Source organism: Myotis davidii, unplaced genomic scaffold, assembly GCF_000327345.1.
Source record: "Myotis davidii unplaced genomic scaffold, ASM32734v1 scaffold147, whole genome shotgun sequence".
In the NCBI taxonomy this organism is placed as follows: Eukaryota; Metazoa; Chordata; class Mammalia; order Chiroptera; family Vespertilionidae; genus Myotis; species Myotis davidii.
The window spans coordinates 8139183-8160165 of NW_006383010.1; the positions used below are offsets into that span (position 1 = coordinate 8139183).

The 20983-nt window shown below is 37.1% G+C and overlaps 1 protein-coding gene across 2 annotated transcripts in view; it reads left to right on the plus strand.

Annotated features, from left to right (window-relative positions):
* The window catches only part of LAMA2 (laminin subunit alpha 2), a 491338-nt gene that overhangs the window by 368098 nt on the left and 102257 nt on the right, over positions 1-20983 (plus strand). For both annotated transcript variants that reach the window (XM_015557822.1, XM_015557823.1), the window contains exons 36-40: positions 1835-1997; positions 3666-3876; positions 11504-11620; positions 12308-12471; positions 13771-13909. In XM_015557822.1, coding sequence (XP_015413308.1) covers positions 1835-1997; positions 3666-3876; positions 11504-11620; positions 12308-12471; positions 13771-13909 — 794 coding nt within the window. The remainder of the gene's footprint in view (positions 1-1834; positions 1998-3665; positions 3877-11503; positions 11621-12307; positions 12472-13770; positions 13910-20983) is intronic.

Here is a 20983-nt window from a genome sequence, read left to right on the forward strand (position 1 = left end):
ATAGGAACAGCCAAATCTACTATTGCTTGTCTTGAAGTCTAAGAAGTAGATAGAAGCCTTCTTAGGTTTAATTACCAGCATTCTAGCACCGTTCCCACATAGTCTGCTGGACCGAAGAGCTTTCAAATCAGTCAATCATGGTTATGGTTAAACATGACACAGCCTTGGTAGGTAATACATTACTAATGACAGGGGTGGACTTTTGAGACAGTTCTTTGGCTTATGTCAAGGTATGAGTGTGAACCGGTTGACCAAGAAAGAGCCACCCTCACTACCCTCTAGAAATACAGCACCTAAGCAATAATGTCTACCAGAGGGTTAGGAATGGCCATATTTGTTCTTTAAGACTCCTGATTCAAATGATTCAAATTGTCCTGCAAATTAAACTGTGGCTATTTCAGGAATGAGGGGCTGACCGCAGCAACTTTCTAACCAAAGACATGTATCATGAAAAAAGAATTAGAAAGATGCATTTTGGAATCAGAGGTAGCAACTCAATTCCTTCTACTAGCCCAGTGATTGTCAAACTCTCTAGCATGAATCCAAAGCTCCTGGAGGACTTGGGGAAACACTGACTGCTGGTCCCCAACCCTGGAATTGTTAACTCAGTGAGCTGGTGGTGGGGCCTGCATTTCTAATACGTTTCTAGGTGATGCTGATGCTGCTGAGTTGGGGATCACATTTCAGAGCCATTGTATTTACCCACCATGTGACACTCACCATAGCTGCTCTACTGGGTCTGCTGAGGTGCACCTGTTTCAAGCGCTCTGCCTATATCATCCTTGGAACAGCACTTACCAATGCCAATCAGAAGAGCTTCTCTAGGGCCAGAAATGAATTTCAGGACTCTTTATGTCTTAAAGAAGTCTTAGGATACAGCCTTGAATGGTAGAAAATGCCTCTGGCCAACCCAGAGCCCTCATTCTAGGGATTTTCATAGGTAATATTATAGAAGAGTCTGACGGATAAAGGGGTTTAAAAAAAATCTTTGAACTTGTTAAATTAATGTTCCATAGAGCACACTTCAGGGAAAGTTGGTCTAAAACTAATGGTAGAACTGCAAGAAAGTTTCGATTCACCAGTTTTTCAAATTTTTATTTGACATAGAATTCGTTTTTCAAATGAAATTTTCCCCAGAATACCAACCTATAAAAGAAAGTCTTGGCCAAACAGACATCATTTGTAATACCTGACGCACACGGAGAATCCTGAATTTCCGAAAAGCACTATATGAAACCCCATTTAATGCATAATAAACACAGACTCTTATGATGGGTGTTCTTGCTGGAAGGTATCTTGGAGAATCTATAATGCTTGTCCCTAGACCAGGGCTCCTTTCCTCTGAAAAGCATGAACACAACTGTGTTAAAGCACAGAGGCAGTTTTGTGTTTAGATATCTCATCACCGATGGTATTTCTGTACTCAGTATTTTAAGATAGACTGAATATGGTTGTGTCTTACCAGTTATATAGACCTTATGTTTTCAGCTTCCAAGTGTTATGCTACATGTCTCATTTTTTTACCCTTTATCCTGAAAAGGATTTAAGCCACTTCTTTTTTTCCTGTATTTCTTCCTTTTGCGGTAAAAAACAGAAACAAAACACTGCTTTAATTACCATGCCCCCCAAAAGAAGCACATTACAGAGAGTTGTGTCACATTCCCCTGTTTGTTAAGGATTGCTGTATTAACTGCCTCAGTTTCCCAGCAAGAACCCATGGCAGGCCACGTTTCATTCGGAGATGGAGATGGTGGGGAAGAGCAGATGTTGAGTGGCATTTATGCAATTGGCAGTTTTGTTTGCTAATTTGCAAAATTTGTTTTACTCCCTGCAGCTGTAAATGAAAAAGCTAAAGAAGTAAATGAAACTCTAGGAATTCAAGACAAGGCCTTTGAGAGAAATATGCAAGGGCTTCAGAAAGAGATTGATCAGATGATGAGAGAATTGAGGAGGAAAAATCTAGATACACAGAAAGAAGTTGCTGAAGATGAGTTGGTGTGAGTAGATTGTCTATTATGTCTTCATTTCATAAGCTGAGCCTTCCAAATTGTTTACCGTTTTATAAATTTTTCATCACATATATGAGTATAAGATACTTTGCTTGCTTTTAGTTTTTATTTACTTAGGTATAATTTATCTTGCTTTAAAATGGATTGAAAATATGTTTTAGCCTACATATAAATAATCAAGTAATTTATCATTTCTGGTGCTGTCCCTTCTATAGTTAGGCATATGGGCTTGCTTTATTAATTGCATTTATTTGGAACTTTTAAACTATCAATAGTTTTTTATTTTGATGAAATAACCTTTGAATCAATAAAGATATGAATTTTACAGGCCATCCTATAGGTTTTGTCATCTCACGGAATGCTAAATAAGAGTCATTAAACAATAAATGCTTAATACTTTGAAATCAGGGTTGGGAACCTGAGGTTGGAAATAATAGTATTAGGGTTTTATTGATGCTCATTAACTCATATCACCACAGACTCAATAAAAAAGTACATTTTTACATTCATAGCTAACATCAAAATGATGGGATTAGTAATACTATACTAAACTAGCAACATTAACAACATCTGAGAACTTGTTAAAAATCAAATGATCAAACCTCACCCCAAAACTACTGAATCAGAAACTTTGGGGATAGAGCCCAGCAATGTTTTGACAAACACTTCAGGGGATTGTGATGCCTATTAGTTTTAGAAATACTGTTTTTCAAGGACTTAGCCTTTCTTAAGGGCTGATATTGCCACTTTAGGAAAATGATAGCGTTAAACCCAGGAGACTCCCAGGTTACTTAGAAGAAAAACAAAAGTAGATAAAAATCATGACTTCATACTTTATACATAGAGTTCTGTCCACAGTTTCTAACCAAACATACAGTATAGTCATACCTTATATTCAAAGTAACAGAGGAAATGCCTCATTATGTTGAATCAGGTAGTGTTTATTTTTTTGTATGTGAAATAAATCACAAAACTTATTTTATCAGTCAAATTATGAGAAGGAGATCCTTTCCAATTGAAATTTTATGTTACTAACAAATTAAAAATGTGTGGGGTTTTTGGAGTTTAATTTTAAATGTAAATGGTTGTGTCACTTGTCAGGTATCAGTTTTCAGCTTGGTTGAGCATATAGTCAGTCTTCTTTAAATATTGTCTTACTAGAGGCCTGGTGTATGAAATTCATGCGCCCGGCCGCGGGGGGAGAGGGGGTCCCTCAGCCAAGCCTGAGCCCTCTCCAATCTGGGATCCCTCTCGCAATCCAGGACCACTGGCTCCTAACCACTCACCTGCCTGCCTGCCTGACCACCCCTAACCACTCTGCCTGTCTCCCTGATCACTACTAACTATTCCTCTGCTGGCCTGATTGCCTCTAAATGTTCCCCTGCCTGCCTAATCACCCCTAACCACCTCTGCCTGCCTGATGCTCCTAACTGCTCTACCCTGCCAGCCTGATCACCCCTAATCGCTTCTGCCTCGGCCCCCACTACTATAGCTTTGTCTGGAAGATGTCCGGTCTAATTAGCCTATTACCCTTTTATTAGTATAGATGTTTCCATTCTTTTAATGTTAGCATCTCTTTGTAATAGAATCTAATACCCATAAACCCTGAGGAGGTGGCAGGGCTCATGGTCTGTTGTTGGGTGGGGGTGCTTGCAGAGCTGCAGAAGGCCTGCTGATGAAGGTGCAGAAGGTGTTCGGAGAGCCCCGGGCGAAGAACGAAAAACTGGAGAAGGATCTCGGTGAGAAATTGACGGATCACGAAAACAAGCTTGACGATGCTTGGGACCTGTTGAGAGAAGCCACGAATAAAACCAGAGAAGCTAACCGCTTATCTGCAGCAAACCAGCAAAACATGACTGCTCTGGAGGTGAGTCTGAGGGCTCTTTCACCTGTCTATGAGGCCTTGGGGTGGGGTGGAGGTGACCATGGCTGGCCGAGTTGATGTGCATTTGTAGAGATTAGGAATGATAACTCTGAAAGGAGCAGAACAGAGAATGATGATCTTTCTCCTTTTTAAATCATCAATCACTGTCCATAAAATGTAGATAATTTAAATGATTGAAGATTTTTTAAAGTAGTGCAATACAGTGGAAGGAGCTTGTCACTGGTCGTAATGCCAACTGTGCCACCAACTAGAAGGACAGGCATGGGCAAGTCTATTACAGTCTCTAAGCATCAGTCCCCCAACACTATAGCAAGTCTCGGGACCTTCAAGTACTAATAGCACGATTTTATAATCTACCCAACCTAAGCCATACACCATGGTTTAGGTATCTGATTGCCATAAATCACAGAAGTGCAAGTATTTTCTCATGGAATTTGGACACATATGGAACAGCTCGCTGAGAGAGAGACCAGAGCTTTGGGAGATTTTGAGTCCCTTTCTTTTTGCAATGTGTTCTATGAATATCTCTCTCTCTCTCTCTCTCTCTCTCTCTCTCTCTCTCTCTCTCTCTCTCTCTCTCCTATCTCATTCTCTCTCTTACTACTTACCATGGCAAATTGATCACTTTTCCCAAGAGTAAATTTAGTACATAGAATGGCACAAACCTGTATTTGGTATTTAAAAATCAACAACAGTAACAAACTTAACCTTTGCTGTTTTCAAACTACTTGACCCCCTGCAGATATGAAAAGACAGACCACAATCTAACATACAATCTCACCTTCAACTATAACTAAACGTGCCCTGGCATATATGTGGAATGCTAATTGAACAAAACCAATCTGGATTTTTTTTTTTATCTACTCATTTCTGTCCATTCTACTTTGGATTAAATGGAGGACAAATTAAATTTTCAAAGGTTTTTTTTCCCCCCCATCTCTCTCCTGGAACTTAACCTTGTCATTTTGATAGAAGATTGAAGAGGCTCACTTTTCCTTAACTGATGTATCTAATCTGAACCAATTTGTAGTCTACTGACGTGCTGGCAGTATTGAAGAAAAAGCACCGTCTTGCGAGGCAGGATGCTGGGCCGTCCTCATGTCGGAGGCCCCGGCATGATTCATCCCGCTCTGTCACACACCAGTGGTGTGACTAACCCGGAGGTGCACCCCTTCATTTTATGGCAACAGTTTTAGAAATTAAAATTACCTGTGTGGAAAGTATAATAAGCATCTAGGAAGTATTTCAGGAAGAGTTATAGTGGCACAGTAAATGGTGCTTTTAGCTATTCCTTCCTTTTAGCGATGTTTAAAACTAGGAGCCATAATTTTTTGCCCCCCTTTCCCCCGGGCCCCGAGATGTCTGGAGCTTATATAGTCAGTTCTGTAGTTCTAAGTGGTCCTTTACATATTTTCGTTTCATATGCCATGCTTAGGTAAAGGCTTGTTCAAAACTTACTGGCGTAATTAGAGAAACTGATGCAATTACCGTGGGAAGGCACAGCTTGCTTAAGGCTGTTTGCCAAGGCTGATTAGAGGTGATTCCCAAAGTTGGCACTACACTGGCTAGAAAGGAATGACCTGGAGTTTGTGAAACAGACCAGTGTCATGGGCTCTCACTCAGACTGAGTTGGCTGGTCTAGGCTGTGGCCCAGGGTCCATATTCCAAAACTTCCCCTGGCTTAATTAGATGTGCATACAGATGTAAGAGCAACCTATACATTGTATCCATTTGATAGAATAATGAGCTGTTTTTTTTTTTAAATAAACAACTTCCTTGTGTCTATGCCCGCTAAGAAGGTAAAATACTAGTAAGAGAGACCCAACTCAAATGTGTGTGTTTTTTGTTTATTTTTTAAAAGGTAAGCGTGTAATTTTTATTATTGAAAACATTTCTCAAGCTCCTGCTAAATTCAGGAGATGTGCTGAACACAGAAATGGTTAATGCCAAGTACTGGTCCTCCTTGTATGATCCTCGGAATGGCAGCATTTGCATCAGTTAGAACCTCGCTCAAAATGCAGACTCTCAGGCCCCACTCAAAACTATCAACTGAGAAACCGTGAGTAGGACCCAGCAACTGGTGTCTTAAAATCCCCCCAGTTATTCAGATGCAGTCTTTGGTTTAAGAACCATTGATACTTAGAATAAAAACCATTTCTGATGACTTTAGGTGACTTGTATTTATTGGGAGGCACACACAAGTAAACCATTCTATACACTAGAGTAATTGTGGAGGCCAGCAAAGGAAGGACATCTCCATCACCCAGGGTTAGGATGGGCTTCACAGAGGACCTGGCATGCGTGTTAAGTCCTGAAGGGTAGGCACTAGCTAGTCAAAATAGAAGGTAAAGCACATTCCAGAAATAGGGAGAAACAATGCCAAAGCTCAGGGGGGGCGGGGGAGATAAAACATTTTGGGAAAAGTCAGTGGTTGGATAGGGTTGGAATGAAAACTGCATGTGAACCAGTGAGGGGATAGAAAGTCAGCAAAGACAGAGCCAGACCTTGAGTTGAAAGAGAATTTCATTCTAAGACAAAGCCGGGGCGTTTTGTTTTTGTCCTAAAAGTTCATGGAGACACTGAAATAGTGGAGCCGTGGATTAAAATTACAGTTCTGGGAATTGTAATATGAGCCATTTGCGAATGGCTCATATAAACTAGAGAATCGGTTTTGTATTGAAAGCTAGTGTAGTATGAGGCTGGGGAAATGGGCCAGGGTAGTATTTAAAGTCTGTCAGACATCTCCCATGTGATGGTGCTGTTGGTAACCAGGGTGACTGAGGTTGCATAGGAATGACTCCTGACCTCATAAAATGTACAGTCTCCTAAAAACTCAGGCATGTTAACCTTTCACTACATGTACTGCCATGATTAATGGGGGCTAGAAGAATCACAGAAATGATGTCATCATAGCAGAAATTGAGAGAAGTTGATAGAAATGATGGGCCCAAACACAGGGCTCTGAAAGTGTAAGATGATCTTAGGAAATGTCAGAGAGATCAGTAAAACTCAGTCATAGGCTACATAGAAGTCTGTAGGAGACGATGGTTCTGGAAACAGTATTTGGAGGCAGATCATAGAAGGCTTTGAATGCAACCTTCTAGAAGCCACCAGGTTAGAAGGGCATTTCCAGCAATGGAGAGAAGGCAGAGGGACTTTGTGCCAATGGGCAAAGAGAAGGTGAGCAATTCAATTAAACAAAAGAGCATGTCCTTATAACCTTTATCCTAAAAGAAGGATTGCAAATAAAATAAATAGTGAGTTGCTAGATAAAGGATTGACTGAAAGACAGCTTTTGCTGGTTTTTAATCCAACCCAAACATGCATCATCCCTCTATTGCACACACACACGACACATACTAAAGGTGTTTAATTTACTGAGCTCTGGAATGAATTAAGAACCAATTAGCAGTTAAAACTAGAACTATAATCAACTTTAGTATTCAAACAGAATCACTCAATTATCCCTATGGCATACTTTTGGAGAATAATTCTGTATACATGGGCCTCCTTTTTGTTCCTTAACCACTCGAAGCTTTCTGTCTTGGGAATTTTATATCCTACATCATTCTCTATTACTTCCCTCTCTTTATTTACTTTCATATCCCTCATCATTGCTTAAAAATATACATTTATTCTCTCATTTATTTTCTCCCTCTTCCAGATAAGCCATGAGGAGTGCATCTTCTTATGTACTCTATTCCCTTGGCCTACAATGGTGTCTACCATAATTTTTTTTCAATGAATAAATAAAGTGCCATGAAACAAACACACAAAAAAGTCATATGTTGTCATAGTCGGTGTTGCTCAGTGGTAGAGTGTCAGCCTGCACACCAAAGTGTTGTGGGTTCAACTCCCACAAAGGCATGTACCTGGGTTGCAGGTTCATTCCCTTGCCCCAGTCAGGGCATGTGGGAGGCAACCAATTAATGTGTCTCTCATATCAATGTTACTCTCTTTCTCTCTTCTCTCTCCCCCACTCTCTTCCTCTCTCTCTCACACCTTCCCTCCTTTCCATTATCTCTAAAAAAATCAATGAAAAAATGTATCTTCAGGTGAAAATTAACAATGAAACAAACAAACAAAAATTATTAAAAAGACATATGTATACTTTTATTAATATTTAGGTCCTCCAAATATCTTTTTTTCCCTTGGCTTAAAACTAGATTCTATCAGTGTCTAATCTGAAAGTTAGCCACCTCTGAAATCTCCTGAATCTCCAGCTCATTACTTCTGCTTTAGTGTGATAAAGAACACATTCTGATCTTGCATAACAGTTGATTCCCTAAAGTGCCTCAAATGGAGCTTTTACGGAGATTCTGACTCACTACTTAATTGAAACCAAAATGTGTGCAGCTCTTCCTGATGTACATGTGGAAATATTCTCCCTCCCACTGGTGCAGCATTGTAAAGTACCTTGATTCATTAAACAAGCCATGTTGAAAAAAATTCTTAAATGTCTGTATATGGTATAATTTTAAATCAGTGCATGCAAAAGCTAAGGGCTATAGTTATGTAAAAGAATGTCAGACCCTTGGAAGACAAAATATGACATTATCAGGAGCATCAGGACTACCCCGATATTTATTATCTCTGAAGAGGGAATGACATATCGAAACTTCCTTTGTTTTAGCCAGTGATGGGAGTAACTGATGAGCCAACTGTCACCATTCAAGTTTCAGGAATGGACTCTAATTTCATTTATTCATTCAAACATATTTATTGAGAAAACTTTTTTAGGTATTGGAAATACAATGATATATAAGACTGTTCTTATGGAATTTTTATTCTAGTGAGGAAGATAGTCACTAAAGCAATAAATGAGTAGCATATAAAATGGTCATAAACTCTGGAGCATGGGCTAATATAATAATAAGTGATATGTTTAGTGACATTACATGATGCATTCAATATGTTATCCTCCATCAGCTACGTACAGTTCAGCATGCTGTGGTTTCCACTGGTCCCTCTATATGAATATTGTGATGAATTGGTGTTGCTGATTTTCATTAAATAACATGCACAATTAAGATGGCTTAATCTATTAAACAATAAAATAATATAATTTACATTTGGTTGGTTTGTGGCCATCCAATAGAATATAACTCAGATAAATGGGTGCTAAGAAGAAGAACAAAATAAGGTAATATAATAGTCAATAATTACATCATGTTTACTATATTCCAGGTAGTGTTCTAAGCTAGCTCTCAAATTTTACAGTGTATATCACCTGGAGTCCTTATTAAATGCAAATTCTGAGTCGGTAGTTCCCAAAAGGCATTGAGATTGTACATTTCTAACATGCTTCTGGATGATGCTAATGCTTCAATGGGCCACAGTTTGAGTAGCCAGAGACAACACATTTCACATGAGGCTATATTACTTGCCCAGGTTTCATACCTTGTGACAGTGGGCAGGGCTTGGATCCTACAGCGAAAGCAGGCTGTAGCCTAAATAACTGTCCTCCGGGATATCCTATATAATAAAAGCCTAATATGATAAGTGTCCGGTTGACTAGTCAGCCATTCAACCAATCAAAGAGTAATATGCTAATGATATGCTAAGACCGCTCAACTGCTCCCTATGATGTGCACTGATGATCAGGGGGCAAATGGTCCAACCGGTAGGTTAGCTTGCTGTTGGGTTCCGTCTGATTGGGACTGAGCGAGATGGGCCAGACACATCCTGGAGCTCTCCCGTGGTCCCTCCCCAGCCCCGGTCCTGCACCAATGGGGCCTCTCAACCTGGCCTGCGCCCTCTAGCCATCTGGACTGAAGGAACCCCGCCAAGTGCACAAATTTTGTGCACCAGGCCTCTAGTAGAAAATAATTGAGATAAAGATGAGAGCTATTTTAGGTAGGTGATCAGGGAAGTGACCATCAGCAGAAAATGAAGGAAGAAGCAAGACAACGAACTGAGGAAGGGCACAAGGTTAAGGGAACTGCAAGTGTAAAAGCTCAGAGGCAGGAAAGAGGTGTATGTACCTTCCAGCACACTGAAGTGGTTGGTGAAAAGTCAGGGAAAGCAGGGTGTGAAATTAGTGCTTTCCCAGTGCAAATAGGAAATGCCATTTCTGTAATTAGAGAGTCAGTGCTTCCACAGCTCAAGACCCAGGCTGTATCGTTATATAGACCAGGGTTCGGATCTTAACTACATTGTACTAACTGTGTGACCTTGGGAAAGTCACATAACTTGTTCAATTTTCTATTCTTTACTTTTTATTATTAAATTTATTGGGGTGACATAGGCTAATAAAATTCTATAAGTTTCAAGTGTAAAATTCTATGACACATCATCTGTATATTGCATTGTGTTTACCACCCAAAGTTAAATATTCATCCATTACCATATATTTGACCCCCTATACTACTCCCCCACTTCCCTTTCCTTCTGGTAACCACCACATTTTTATCTGTGTATGAGTTTTTGTTTTTTCTTATTTATTCCTATTTTTTTTAAAAGGTGATTTACACAGGACCTATGGAGTTAGTGTAGAATTAAGTGAGAAAAGCTTATAAACTACCTGACACATTATTAAGGTCAACATGAATATATAAAGTAACATTATTATTAATGTAAAAGAACGTAAATGGCAGAGGCTTAAAATTATAATTGACGCAGTTAATTTACATGTAAATTAAATTTACATGTAAAAAGGTGATTGGAAGAATACAAAGGAGTCAGAAGTAAAAGAGAAAAAAAAAAAAAACAGGCAAAGTTATGCTCCAAATAAAGAAATAGCACTATTTCTCTCTCAATGATTTTACTCTCAATGAGTTTCATGTAGTGCTGAGACAAGCTATCAGTTTCAAAGAAAATTTAGAATCTGCTCTCTTCTTATAAGAGTTTCCATTAAGTTTAGTCTTCCATGTGTTAGTTTCTCTTTTTTAAAAAAGTACTTCTCCTAAATTCCCTTAAAAACTCCATTTCTTTTCATTTTTTGAAGACCTCCCATAGAATAAATCTGCTTATGTATATGCTCACAAAATACTCATTGGCACATAGATTCTGGAATTCAACATCTAGTTTCAATGTAATTTATGGTACTATCACATGTTCAGTAATACATATTTAGCACTTACATTTTAGTTAAAAAATGATGTTCGGCATGGTTCAGTGATTGAGCATCAACCTGTGAACCAGGAAGTCATGGTTCAATTCCCAGTCAGGTCACATGCCAGGTTGCAAGCTCAATCCGCAGTGGGGGTTGTGCAGGAGGCAGCCGATTGATGATTCTCTTTCATCATTGTTGTTTCTATCTCTCTCTCCCTCTCCCTTCCTTTCTGAAATCAATAAGAAATATATTTTAAAAAATGGATGTTCATCTTGCTTTAAAAATCATTTTTAATTCCTCAGCTACCATCACATAACTTTTCCTCTCTCCGATGACTTTCTCACAATGGAATGAAGTACCTTACAGGCATTTAAATAAAATAACTCTTGGAGGATTGGCTGAGTCGTTCATATTACTCACATCCAGCCTCATTGTCAACATGGCATACCTTATTTGCAATGCCTTTGTTCAGACAGCTCAGGGAAGTCATGACTATGGGGCTGGATAGGGTTTTACTGAAAAGCATTTTGATGGTGTGCTCATGCTGTCTTACAGGAAAAGAAAGAAGCTATTGAAAGTGGAAAACGACAAACTGAGAACACTTTAAAAGAAGGCAATGACATACTTGATGAAGCCAATCGTCTTGCAGATGAAATCAACTCAGTCATAGACGTGAGTATTTGATTAAACCCAAAATAAAAAGAAAGATGGTAATGACATAGGCTTTCACAGATGGGAATCAGTGAGAAGTCTCAGTAATATAAGCGAATGCTAACGTTTTTTCTTGTGGGTGTAATATTGTTTTTGCATTTTTCTATTGTGACTGTGCCCACCTATTGGCAACAATTAGAACTTCATATTGTTCTCCCAATAGATAGTAGTATCTGTGTGAGCGTAATCATCTACTCCCACAAGCTTGAATTTTCTTTCACACTGAAGGACATTGCTTGTTGCTAGGGCAACACTTACAATCTGCTTCAATATGCATATAAAGTTAGTTAAAAGAGAAATTTAAATCTACAAACAGACTTTTAACATACTGTCTAATGCAGTGGACATTGTGATATATGGTGATATAAACATAAATGGTCTAAAAGATCCTAATGCGGATCATTTGTGCATTTATACCTGTGAAGTAACAATTTTTAAAAAAGATAGTTTGGTTCTTCTTGCTGTAAATTGGCTTCCTATATTTCCTATCTCTTCAGCTTTTATCCTCCATTTTCTTTTTGCTATGTTAGTAAATTTGAAGTTTCATAAAAAACGAAGGATGAATAATTATATCTCAGAGAGTAATTAGTAAATGAGTGAAGGCTTGGATTCACTTACTTAAAACACCCTCTTTTCTCTACATAACAGTATGTTACAGACATTCAAACTAAATTACCACCCATGTCTGAAGAGCTGAAAGATAAAATAGATGACCTCTCCCGAGAAATGAAAGACAGGAAGCTTGCCGAGAGGGTGTACCAGGCTGAGAACCATGCAGCTCAGCTGAATGCCTCATCTGCTGTCCTTGATGGGTATGTCATCTGTTGTTGGAAATGTCTATGTAACTTGACACTTGTGCAGAAGTTTTGACTAACAAAAATGGTAGACAGTCTCTTTCAAATCTTGATTTCTATAATTATGAACATACAAGCTACATGGCCTTTCTGTGGAAGAGCCTAATTAGGATGGTCTGGGCGCTCTACTGGAGTCACATCAAAAGTCCAAGTTAAAAGTGGATTCAAATATGGCTTGGTAGGGAGTGAGCATAGCCCGAGGCTGCACTTAGAAAAACCGGATTTTGTACTTTATTGGAGAGCACAGCAGTTGCCTTATTAGCATTTTAAATAATAATGTATAAATACACATTCTGCTTCAAATTTCAGTTTCATATTTTTACTGGAATCCAAACTATGCATTGTTAATCAGGTGGCTTTTGAAAATGGGGGCCATACATAGAGACTCAAGTCTTTTTTCTTTTCAGACCCCAGGGAGGCACTATGCATTCCTCTGTGAAATAACAGCTCACTATACCTGGGATTCTCATAAGGGTCCAAGGAGGGAGGGGCAGATGGTGAGGTGTGTTTGACTTATGGACAGCCTTCTAGGTAACACTGGGATGCTTCCCTACAATTACATAGGTGCTTCGGCCCCAGGAATCATTTTCCCAAACAAATCTGTATTTAATATAAGACATGTAAAATTCTGTTCCAATATGTAATACTCATTGATTCAAAGGAAAATGTAAATGTTTGAAGACCCAGGGCACGGCTCATGCACAGTTCATTTTATAACAAACTTTTGCCAATTTAGCATGAAGGGCAGTGGGTGGAACAGTAAGCCAGAAGATTGCAGATGCTGATTCCACATCCTTAATTGGCAAGGACTTGGAGCCAACATGTTAGACATGTGACCTGAAACAAGTTATTTAACTTTCTGGGATTCGTTTGTTTTCACCTGGGAATATACCTACCCGAGAGAGATTTTGTGAAATTCATTCCAGGAATGTGGTACAAGTGCTCTGAAATGTGTAGCGTGCTTCACAAATGATGAAAGCATCATCTCACTGCACATACTTGCCTGGTGCACATGGTTACAGGAGCTGGGGGGGATGCTGTGGGTATTTAATAATATGTTCATACTATTTCATAGCTGAATTATTTAGGAAGATGAGTTTAAATTGAAAACTGTACCATAATACAGTAATAGATAGCCCACTACGGTTGGAATTATCATGATTATATTGGCCATGGTTGTTTGGAAGCCATATGTTTTATAAGTAAGATGTTCTTCATTTGACTATCAAACGCTCTTTTATTGGGTAATCCCAACAGAATCCTTGATGAAGCTAAAAGCATCTCCTTCAATGCCACCGCAGCCTTCAGAGCTTACAGCAATATTAAGGACTATATTGATGAAGCTGACAAAGTTGCTAACGAAGCCAAAGACCTTGCACATGAAGCTACAAAATTGGTAAGAGACAAATAGAATTATGCACTGAGAATGGGGGTCCAGGTGTTTGAACAAGTACCTAAATTTCTCTAATTTAAAGGCATGCTGGAAAACCCTAGTAAAATAGAATCTTTGTTTTGAATTATTTTCAAAGGCAGGCTCCTTGTAATTTTACTCAACACAAACTCTCAGTGGACTGTAATCACAGCAGAACTCCTCTCCCACCCACCACTTACTACTGATAAAGGTCTGCCAAGGCGGTCTGTGCCACCCAAGTCACAGGGAGAAAAACAGTCAAACATAAGATGCTGAGCAGCAAAATTGATCACTATTTTTCCAAACGTCATCAGCAAGAAAGTGCTTTGGAAATTAGCACATTGCTTATAGTTGCACACAAGTGTGTTATATGTGAAGTTTGACTACAAAGTGCATCTGTTGCCAAACACATCCCATCATATGATTCTAAACTATTTACACTGTTTTTATCCATTGAAACCTTTGCCTTCAAAGCAGCCCTTGGCTGCTGTTATTGTTCAAAATAAACTTGGGTTTCCAAGTATATTTAACACATTATCTGAGTATCTTCAATAGTGGCAAATCTTTATCCTTTACATGTAGCAACATTTTGTAAATACGCTATGTGGTAAGCTGTGGAACTACTATTTTAGGATTTTAATAAAGCATTTTATTGGAAGCATATGATGAGTTTAAATGTGCAGGAACATTAGTTACTGTTTAGTTTCACATAAATTCTCCTCAATACATCAAAATTTCAGTCCATGATGTTCATAGAGGTAACATGTGGTATATAGCAGCTAATCACTAAATGTAGATAACCCTTGCCATCTCCAAACACTAATGCTGGGATCTAGAACGGCAGCATACTCCACATTTTCAGAAATGAAAAGATGTGTGTAACTCCAAAGAAGGTAGGAAATAGAGAACATTTCAAAGGAAAAATAAAATTATTTTCTCTAGTTAGTTTGAGGTAATGCCTGTACATCTGTTTGAATATGGATGTCATATAGGATTCTTTTTTTAATTGATAAGAATTAAGTTCTAGTGGTATGCTGGAATTTCTGAAATAAAATTTGAGAGAGAAGATAGCAGGTCAGAATTTGGGAATTAGAAGCTGTATCTTCAAATAAGTTCATAATCTATTCTGATCCCTTCCTTAGCTTGATTCCTATAATATAGCCTCCCAAACTTCAAACTTAATTTTTTCATCTAATTTAATATTCAATCTTCAATGACCTCAGATGATATCTTCCTCTTATCATTGACACAGTTAGGGTGCTAATAAAAGATGCTTATGAACTACTTATTGATAAATATGAGATACTATTCCATACCCACATTTTCTATTTCTCTTTAGAATTTTTACCCACATAGTTAATATACGTGATGTATAAATAGCATTATGAAACACAACCCACAGGGCAATCAGAGATGAACAGAATTTTAACCTACAGTCAACCTGTAATAATGATTTATGTTTGTTATTTGTCATGCATTTGTCAGGCTAATAAAAATAATTCTTTCCAACTTTTACCTGCATAACTCATTTTCTGCTTTATAGGAAATGTTCTTTTCCTTCCTATTACTATTCACTTCTTTAATATTACTAACATCATTCCTAATAATTTTTTCCTTATTAGTCTTTGAGTCCTTATTGTAGCAAGATTCTTTTGACATTACTAATATTAGTTAGCAAATCATATAGTTAAACAATGTAAATCTTGCAAAAGTGTGATTAAACATTAAGGCATTTCTAATGCGTGTTTGACTAGAAATATGGTAATGTATTCTCTCAGCCTATCTTATTTAATATTTGCTTTGTGTAATTGGATGAACCAAAATACATAAAGAATACTTGGAAGATCATTTTTGAGTTTTTATTTCCTACATAAAAAACTGGGCAAATATTAGCAGAGTACATATTGCATTCAAAAGGCCTAATAAAATATAGTCAGTCAAATTGTAAACTTGTATACCTTCTATTTCATTCTGTCATCCACTACTTGGAAGTCATTCAAACTGTAATTTTGATTTTTTATTAATATTTCTAAACATTGGAATTTAAATTTTATACCAGTGTAGTACTAATGGAAAAAAATGACATAAACCCATAATTGACATAATTGAATTTGCTAAAAAAACTAGTGAGCATTTCTTCTTATTCTTCATCAGTAATTCAGCAACTTAACTATAAACTGAGTATTTCACACAATAGCAGATGTAAAAATTTAAAATGTAAAAATTTAGCTCAATGTAAGGATCTAAGTAACCCAGAAAAAATATTGAACCTGTGTGTAAAAGTAGTGTTCATTAAGCCACCCTAATTTTAGTGATTTTCTTTGTACAGGATACATTCATTTGAGTCAATTTTTTAAAAAATCTTTTGGAAACAGAGAAGCAAACTTCTATTTCTGATCCAGCATTCGACATATCTAAACATTCAGGGCAACAACTGTTAAAAATCAGAGTTTGTATCATTACTCAGAACTCAGAAACTCTTTTGGATGCTGCTATAACGCAACATAAGTTTGAACTGTTATTCACGGCAGTAGTGCTCTCAGGCCTGCTGTTAGGTTTTCCACCTGTGGTGGAAAAATTAGGAGATAAAATTGCCATGTTGAGTTTGACTTGGGATATTAACTGGAAAGAAAACCTATAACCTCTGAGGACGTTCTCTAACTCAGTAGATACTTCTCTGCTTGCTGCCTTGACTCAAAATCAAGAATCCTTATAAGGTCCACCCATCCTGCCCGCAACAGCTTATCTGTTCCCTGCATTGGCAGCCAGCGGGTGGCCCCAGGTGCGCTGGAGCAATGGCTGTCACTCAGCAGTGGGTGAAACCTGTTCTCACTTAGTGACATATTTTTAAACCCTCTTTTGATTGTCTTTCTTGGTGTTCTTATCCGGCTGAATATTCAGTCCCTGATTCTAAATATTCATGATTTTGAGGATTTCCTGTTCCGTCCCGAGTCTCCTTTGTGTGCTAATTGGCTTCCAGTCTTCTGGAGACTCATCTACTCTTTCTTCCATGGTAGGACTTACTGTCCAAGGCCAGCTCTAATACAGCCTTTCAGCAGATTTCAGACCAAAGCCATCTCTTTTTTTAATGATAATAAATGGGGGTAATTTTTTTTATTATATTAAAGTGTGTTAATGCTATCAGATGAAGACAGATGCTTCAAACAACCTGCATTAAATTATATTTTTAATACAATTAAAGGGTATTTTTAACCTGTTTATAATAAAAAAACTGGCTTGTTTCTTTATTCATTTTTTAATCACTATTTTATTTTACTATCCTGTAGTACTTTTAAAACATAGGTTATAGTAAAATACATTTAAAATCAATACATAGTGATTTTCATATTTTAAATTGCGTGACCTTTTTTAATTATTACAAAGGCAGTTCATGTCCATTAGATGAAAATAGGAAATACAGATAGCAAGAAGGAGAAAATATAAAATGTGAGTAATCCCAATCACAAATAAACATTTTTATGTTGTTTATCTCTCCATACTTTTCTTATGCAAAGGGTAATAATTATATAACTGTTTAATAGCTTAATCTATCATTAAAATCACATGCACATTTTTATATTCTCAAACATTCTTAAAATGTACATAATCTACCATTTCTTCTGAGAATTTATTTTATTATAGTAAGAAAGTAAGTTCTCTCTGATTTTATCAACAGTTTAACATACCAAATATAAATCTATTTGATATATATGATACATAAACATATTGCAGCTAATAGCCAGCCCTTACATATACCCATGCACATTTTGAACAGTTTTTTTTTATTAAAAAATATTTTAAATTTAAAATCATATAAGTAATATATTATCTCAGCATATTATCCCTTTGGAAATGTATAAGACTTATCCTGTAAAATAAATTATTTGATAATGGAATAGGTCATAAACCATGCTGTTGAATTTTTAGTTATAACTTTCTTCATAAAGCAGAATCAAAAACAGAAATATTCTGGCCCTGGCCGGTGTGGGGCTAAGTTGGTTGGAGCATCATCCCATACACCAAAAGGTTATAAGTTTGATTTCTGGTCAGAGCACATACCTAGGTTGAGGGTTTAATTCTAGAGTCGAGGCACATGTGTGAGGCAACCAGTGTCTTCTCTCTCTCTCTCTCTCTCTCTCTCTCTCTCTCTCTCTCTCTGGAATCAATTAAAAAATAAACATGTTTTTAAAAAAGAAACATTCTGAATTTCTCCTTAGGGCCAACTCTTTCAATGAATTTAGAAAATTTAGCTCAATTTAAAAATAATAAAATATAATATAGACAGTAATATAAACAATAAATTTTTAAATTACTTATTTAAATAACAAATCACTGGGGTGCAGGTTTACCAACCTGATAAACTTAACTTCAGGTCTCTTCTTCACACCTTATGCCCCTAATGGAGCCCCCTCTGAAAACAAAACACTTAGATGTTTTCATGCTCCATAAGGCAGTAATCATTCTCTTTATAAAGGACGTTTTGTTTATCTATTCATTCCACTATAGTACCATTAAGACAGGCAGAATCTTTGTATCTCTGAATAAGCAGTGCTCACTCTGGTGCTTGAGGCAGCTATATATTTTTGTTGGGTAAATTAATCAATTCATTCATCTGTTAATCAATGACATGATGATTTAACAGGAGTTACTATAAATATTTAGGAAACAGTAGGAAGAGCAAAACTAAGATGTATCAAAAGTCAGTTATGTGCTGAGCCCTCTGTTAAATCTGTATAGACATGTTTTCCTGTATATTTCCTTCTCTAATGATCTTACATTATCTCACATTTTTTATAAATTATTATTAACTAATAAAAACATACAACAACCTACATATAATCATATTCTATTATGTGTGACGTAATGAAAGTTTTTATCCAATTTATATATGTATATAATGTATATATTGCACATATACACACAGAGAGAACTTATAAAATACAATCTCTGAAAAAAGAAAGTGCTATGCAACTCTAAAACCTCATTTATATTTCACATACATTATAGACGCAGCTCAGAAACTCAGATGTGATGCTTATGAATATGTATGAAGTATAATTAGCTTGGAAAATGCTGCTTCATCACCTCTTCTGATATTGTTGATGTGCTTCAGTGCCTTACTAAGCATTGTTGGAAAAGGAGCTCTCCAAATTCCAATGAGTTGAAACTGTTCTGTTCATCCATAACATGTTACTGTTCTCCATTCTGTGATCATACGAAAGGCTTGTCTTTTAAACCTGGATTGATGGCTGTATGCCATTAGCTCTTTAATATTTTGAAGTGCTTCTCGAAACATTGAAACCTGTCCTATTCCTCCACATCTCTTGAACCCAAACATCTTACTTCTGCTGCCCTTGCCTGAGGTTACAACTCCTTTTTCTGTCCTATACCAGTGTTTTTCAACCTTTTTTATCTCATGTCACACATAAACTACTGGCAAACCAAACACTATATTTTTTGCCAACCTGACAAAAAGAAAAGTATGATTAATTCACACCAGATGGTTACTGTTGTGTCCACTATTGTCATTTTTTTTATTTGACAATCTAAATTGGTCAGTGGCCCTGACTAAATAGTCAGGTGTTGCATGATTTAAAAATTCTTACAGGACACCAGGGTCCCATGGCACACCGGTTGAAAATCGCTGGCCTATACTGTGAAAATAGCCAGCTGATCTATCCTATCCTCCCACACAGCTGCGCAATTCATCATCCTGGACTAACTCTGATGGTACACACCTACTCAGAAACTTTCACTGGCTCAACATTGCTTATTGTCCAGTTTCCTTAGTCTGACATTTAAACTTTTCTGAAATTGACTCTAATCTACCTAACAGCCTAAGCTCTACTACCCCTGCCCTTTATAAACTCCACAATCCTTTGCAACTGAAATACTTGCCTTCCATCCACACATCAAAATTCCCTGCCTCCCTGTCTTTCCTGACCTTGTTGCTACTCTCCCGCGATTGAATAAGGATTCCGGAAGAAAACACTGGCTTCCTGAAAAGCAAGAAAGACAAGATGCCTGGAAGCAAAGGCAGGCGATATTCATAAATGCAAGAAGATAGGAACTTAGCAGCAGGAACATCTGTCAGCAGATGAACTACAGTCAGAGCTCAGCCATGTTGTTGGATGAGGGGACAAAGGTCCGGTGGAAGATCAATAAGTTGATCATCATCCTGTGAGACTAATCAGAAAAATTCAGGAAAATCAGCAATATCTAGTATCAGGAATAAAAGGTGTGAAATCACTACAGCTTCTGCAGACAGTAAAGGTTAATGAGAATATTATAAACAATTTGATGCTAAGAATTCAACAATTTGAATGAAATGGACAAATTCTTTGAAAAGCACAAACTCACTCAGAAATAAATAACTCAAATAGCCATGTATTCCTTGGAGAATTTAATTTGTACTTAAAAACCTTTACACACACACACACACACACACACACACTCAGGTCCAAATTACTTCACTATTAAATTCCAATAAACATTTAAGAAAGATATAATAATTTCTTCAGAGAATTGAAGAGGAGAAAAATGCCTCACTTCATTCTGTGAGGCCAGTTACTCTGATACAAACCAGACAAAAATATTACAAAAAAGGAAACTTATATACCAATATTCCATATGGACATAGACATAAAAATTCTTGACAATGTTAAATCAAATCCAACCACTAAATGGTGTACAGACACAACATAACATTTACCATCTTAACCATTTTAAAGTGTACAATACAGTAGTGTTAAATATATGCACATTTTTTGCAACAGATTTCTATACTTTCATCCTGCAAAACTGAAATTCTATACCCATTGAACAACTCCCCATTTTCCTTTCCTACCAGCAAAAGAAATCACACACACACACATGCACACACACACACACAATGTGGATAAATCAGATGCACACACAACATGGGTAAATGTCAAAATAATTACACTGCACGAAAAAAGCCAGAGTACATACTGGATGGTGCCATTTATGTAAAATACTATAAATTGCTAACTAATAGTGATAGAAAACAGATCAGTGCTTGTGTGGAGATTAGGGAAA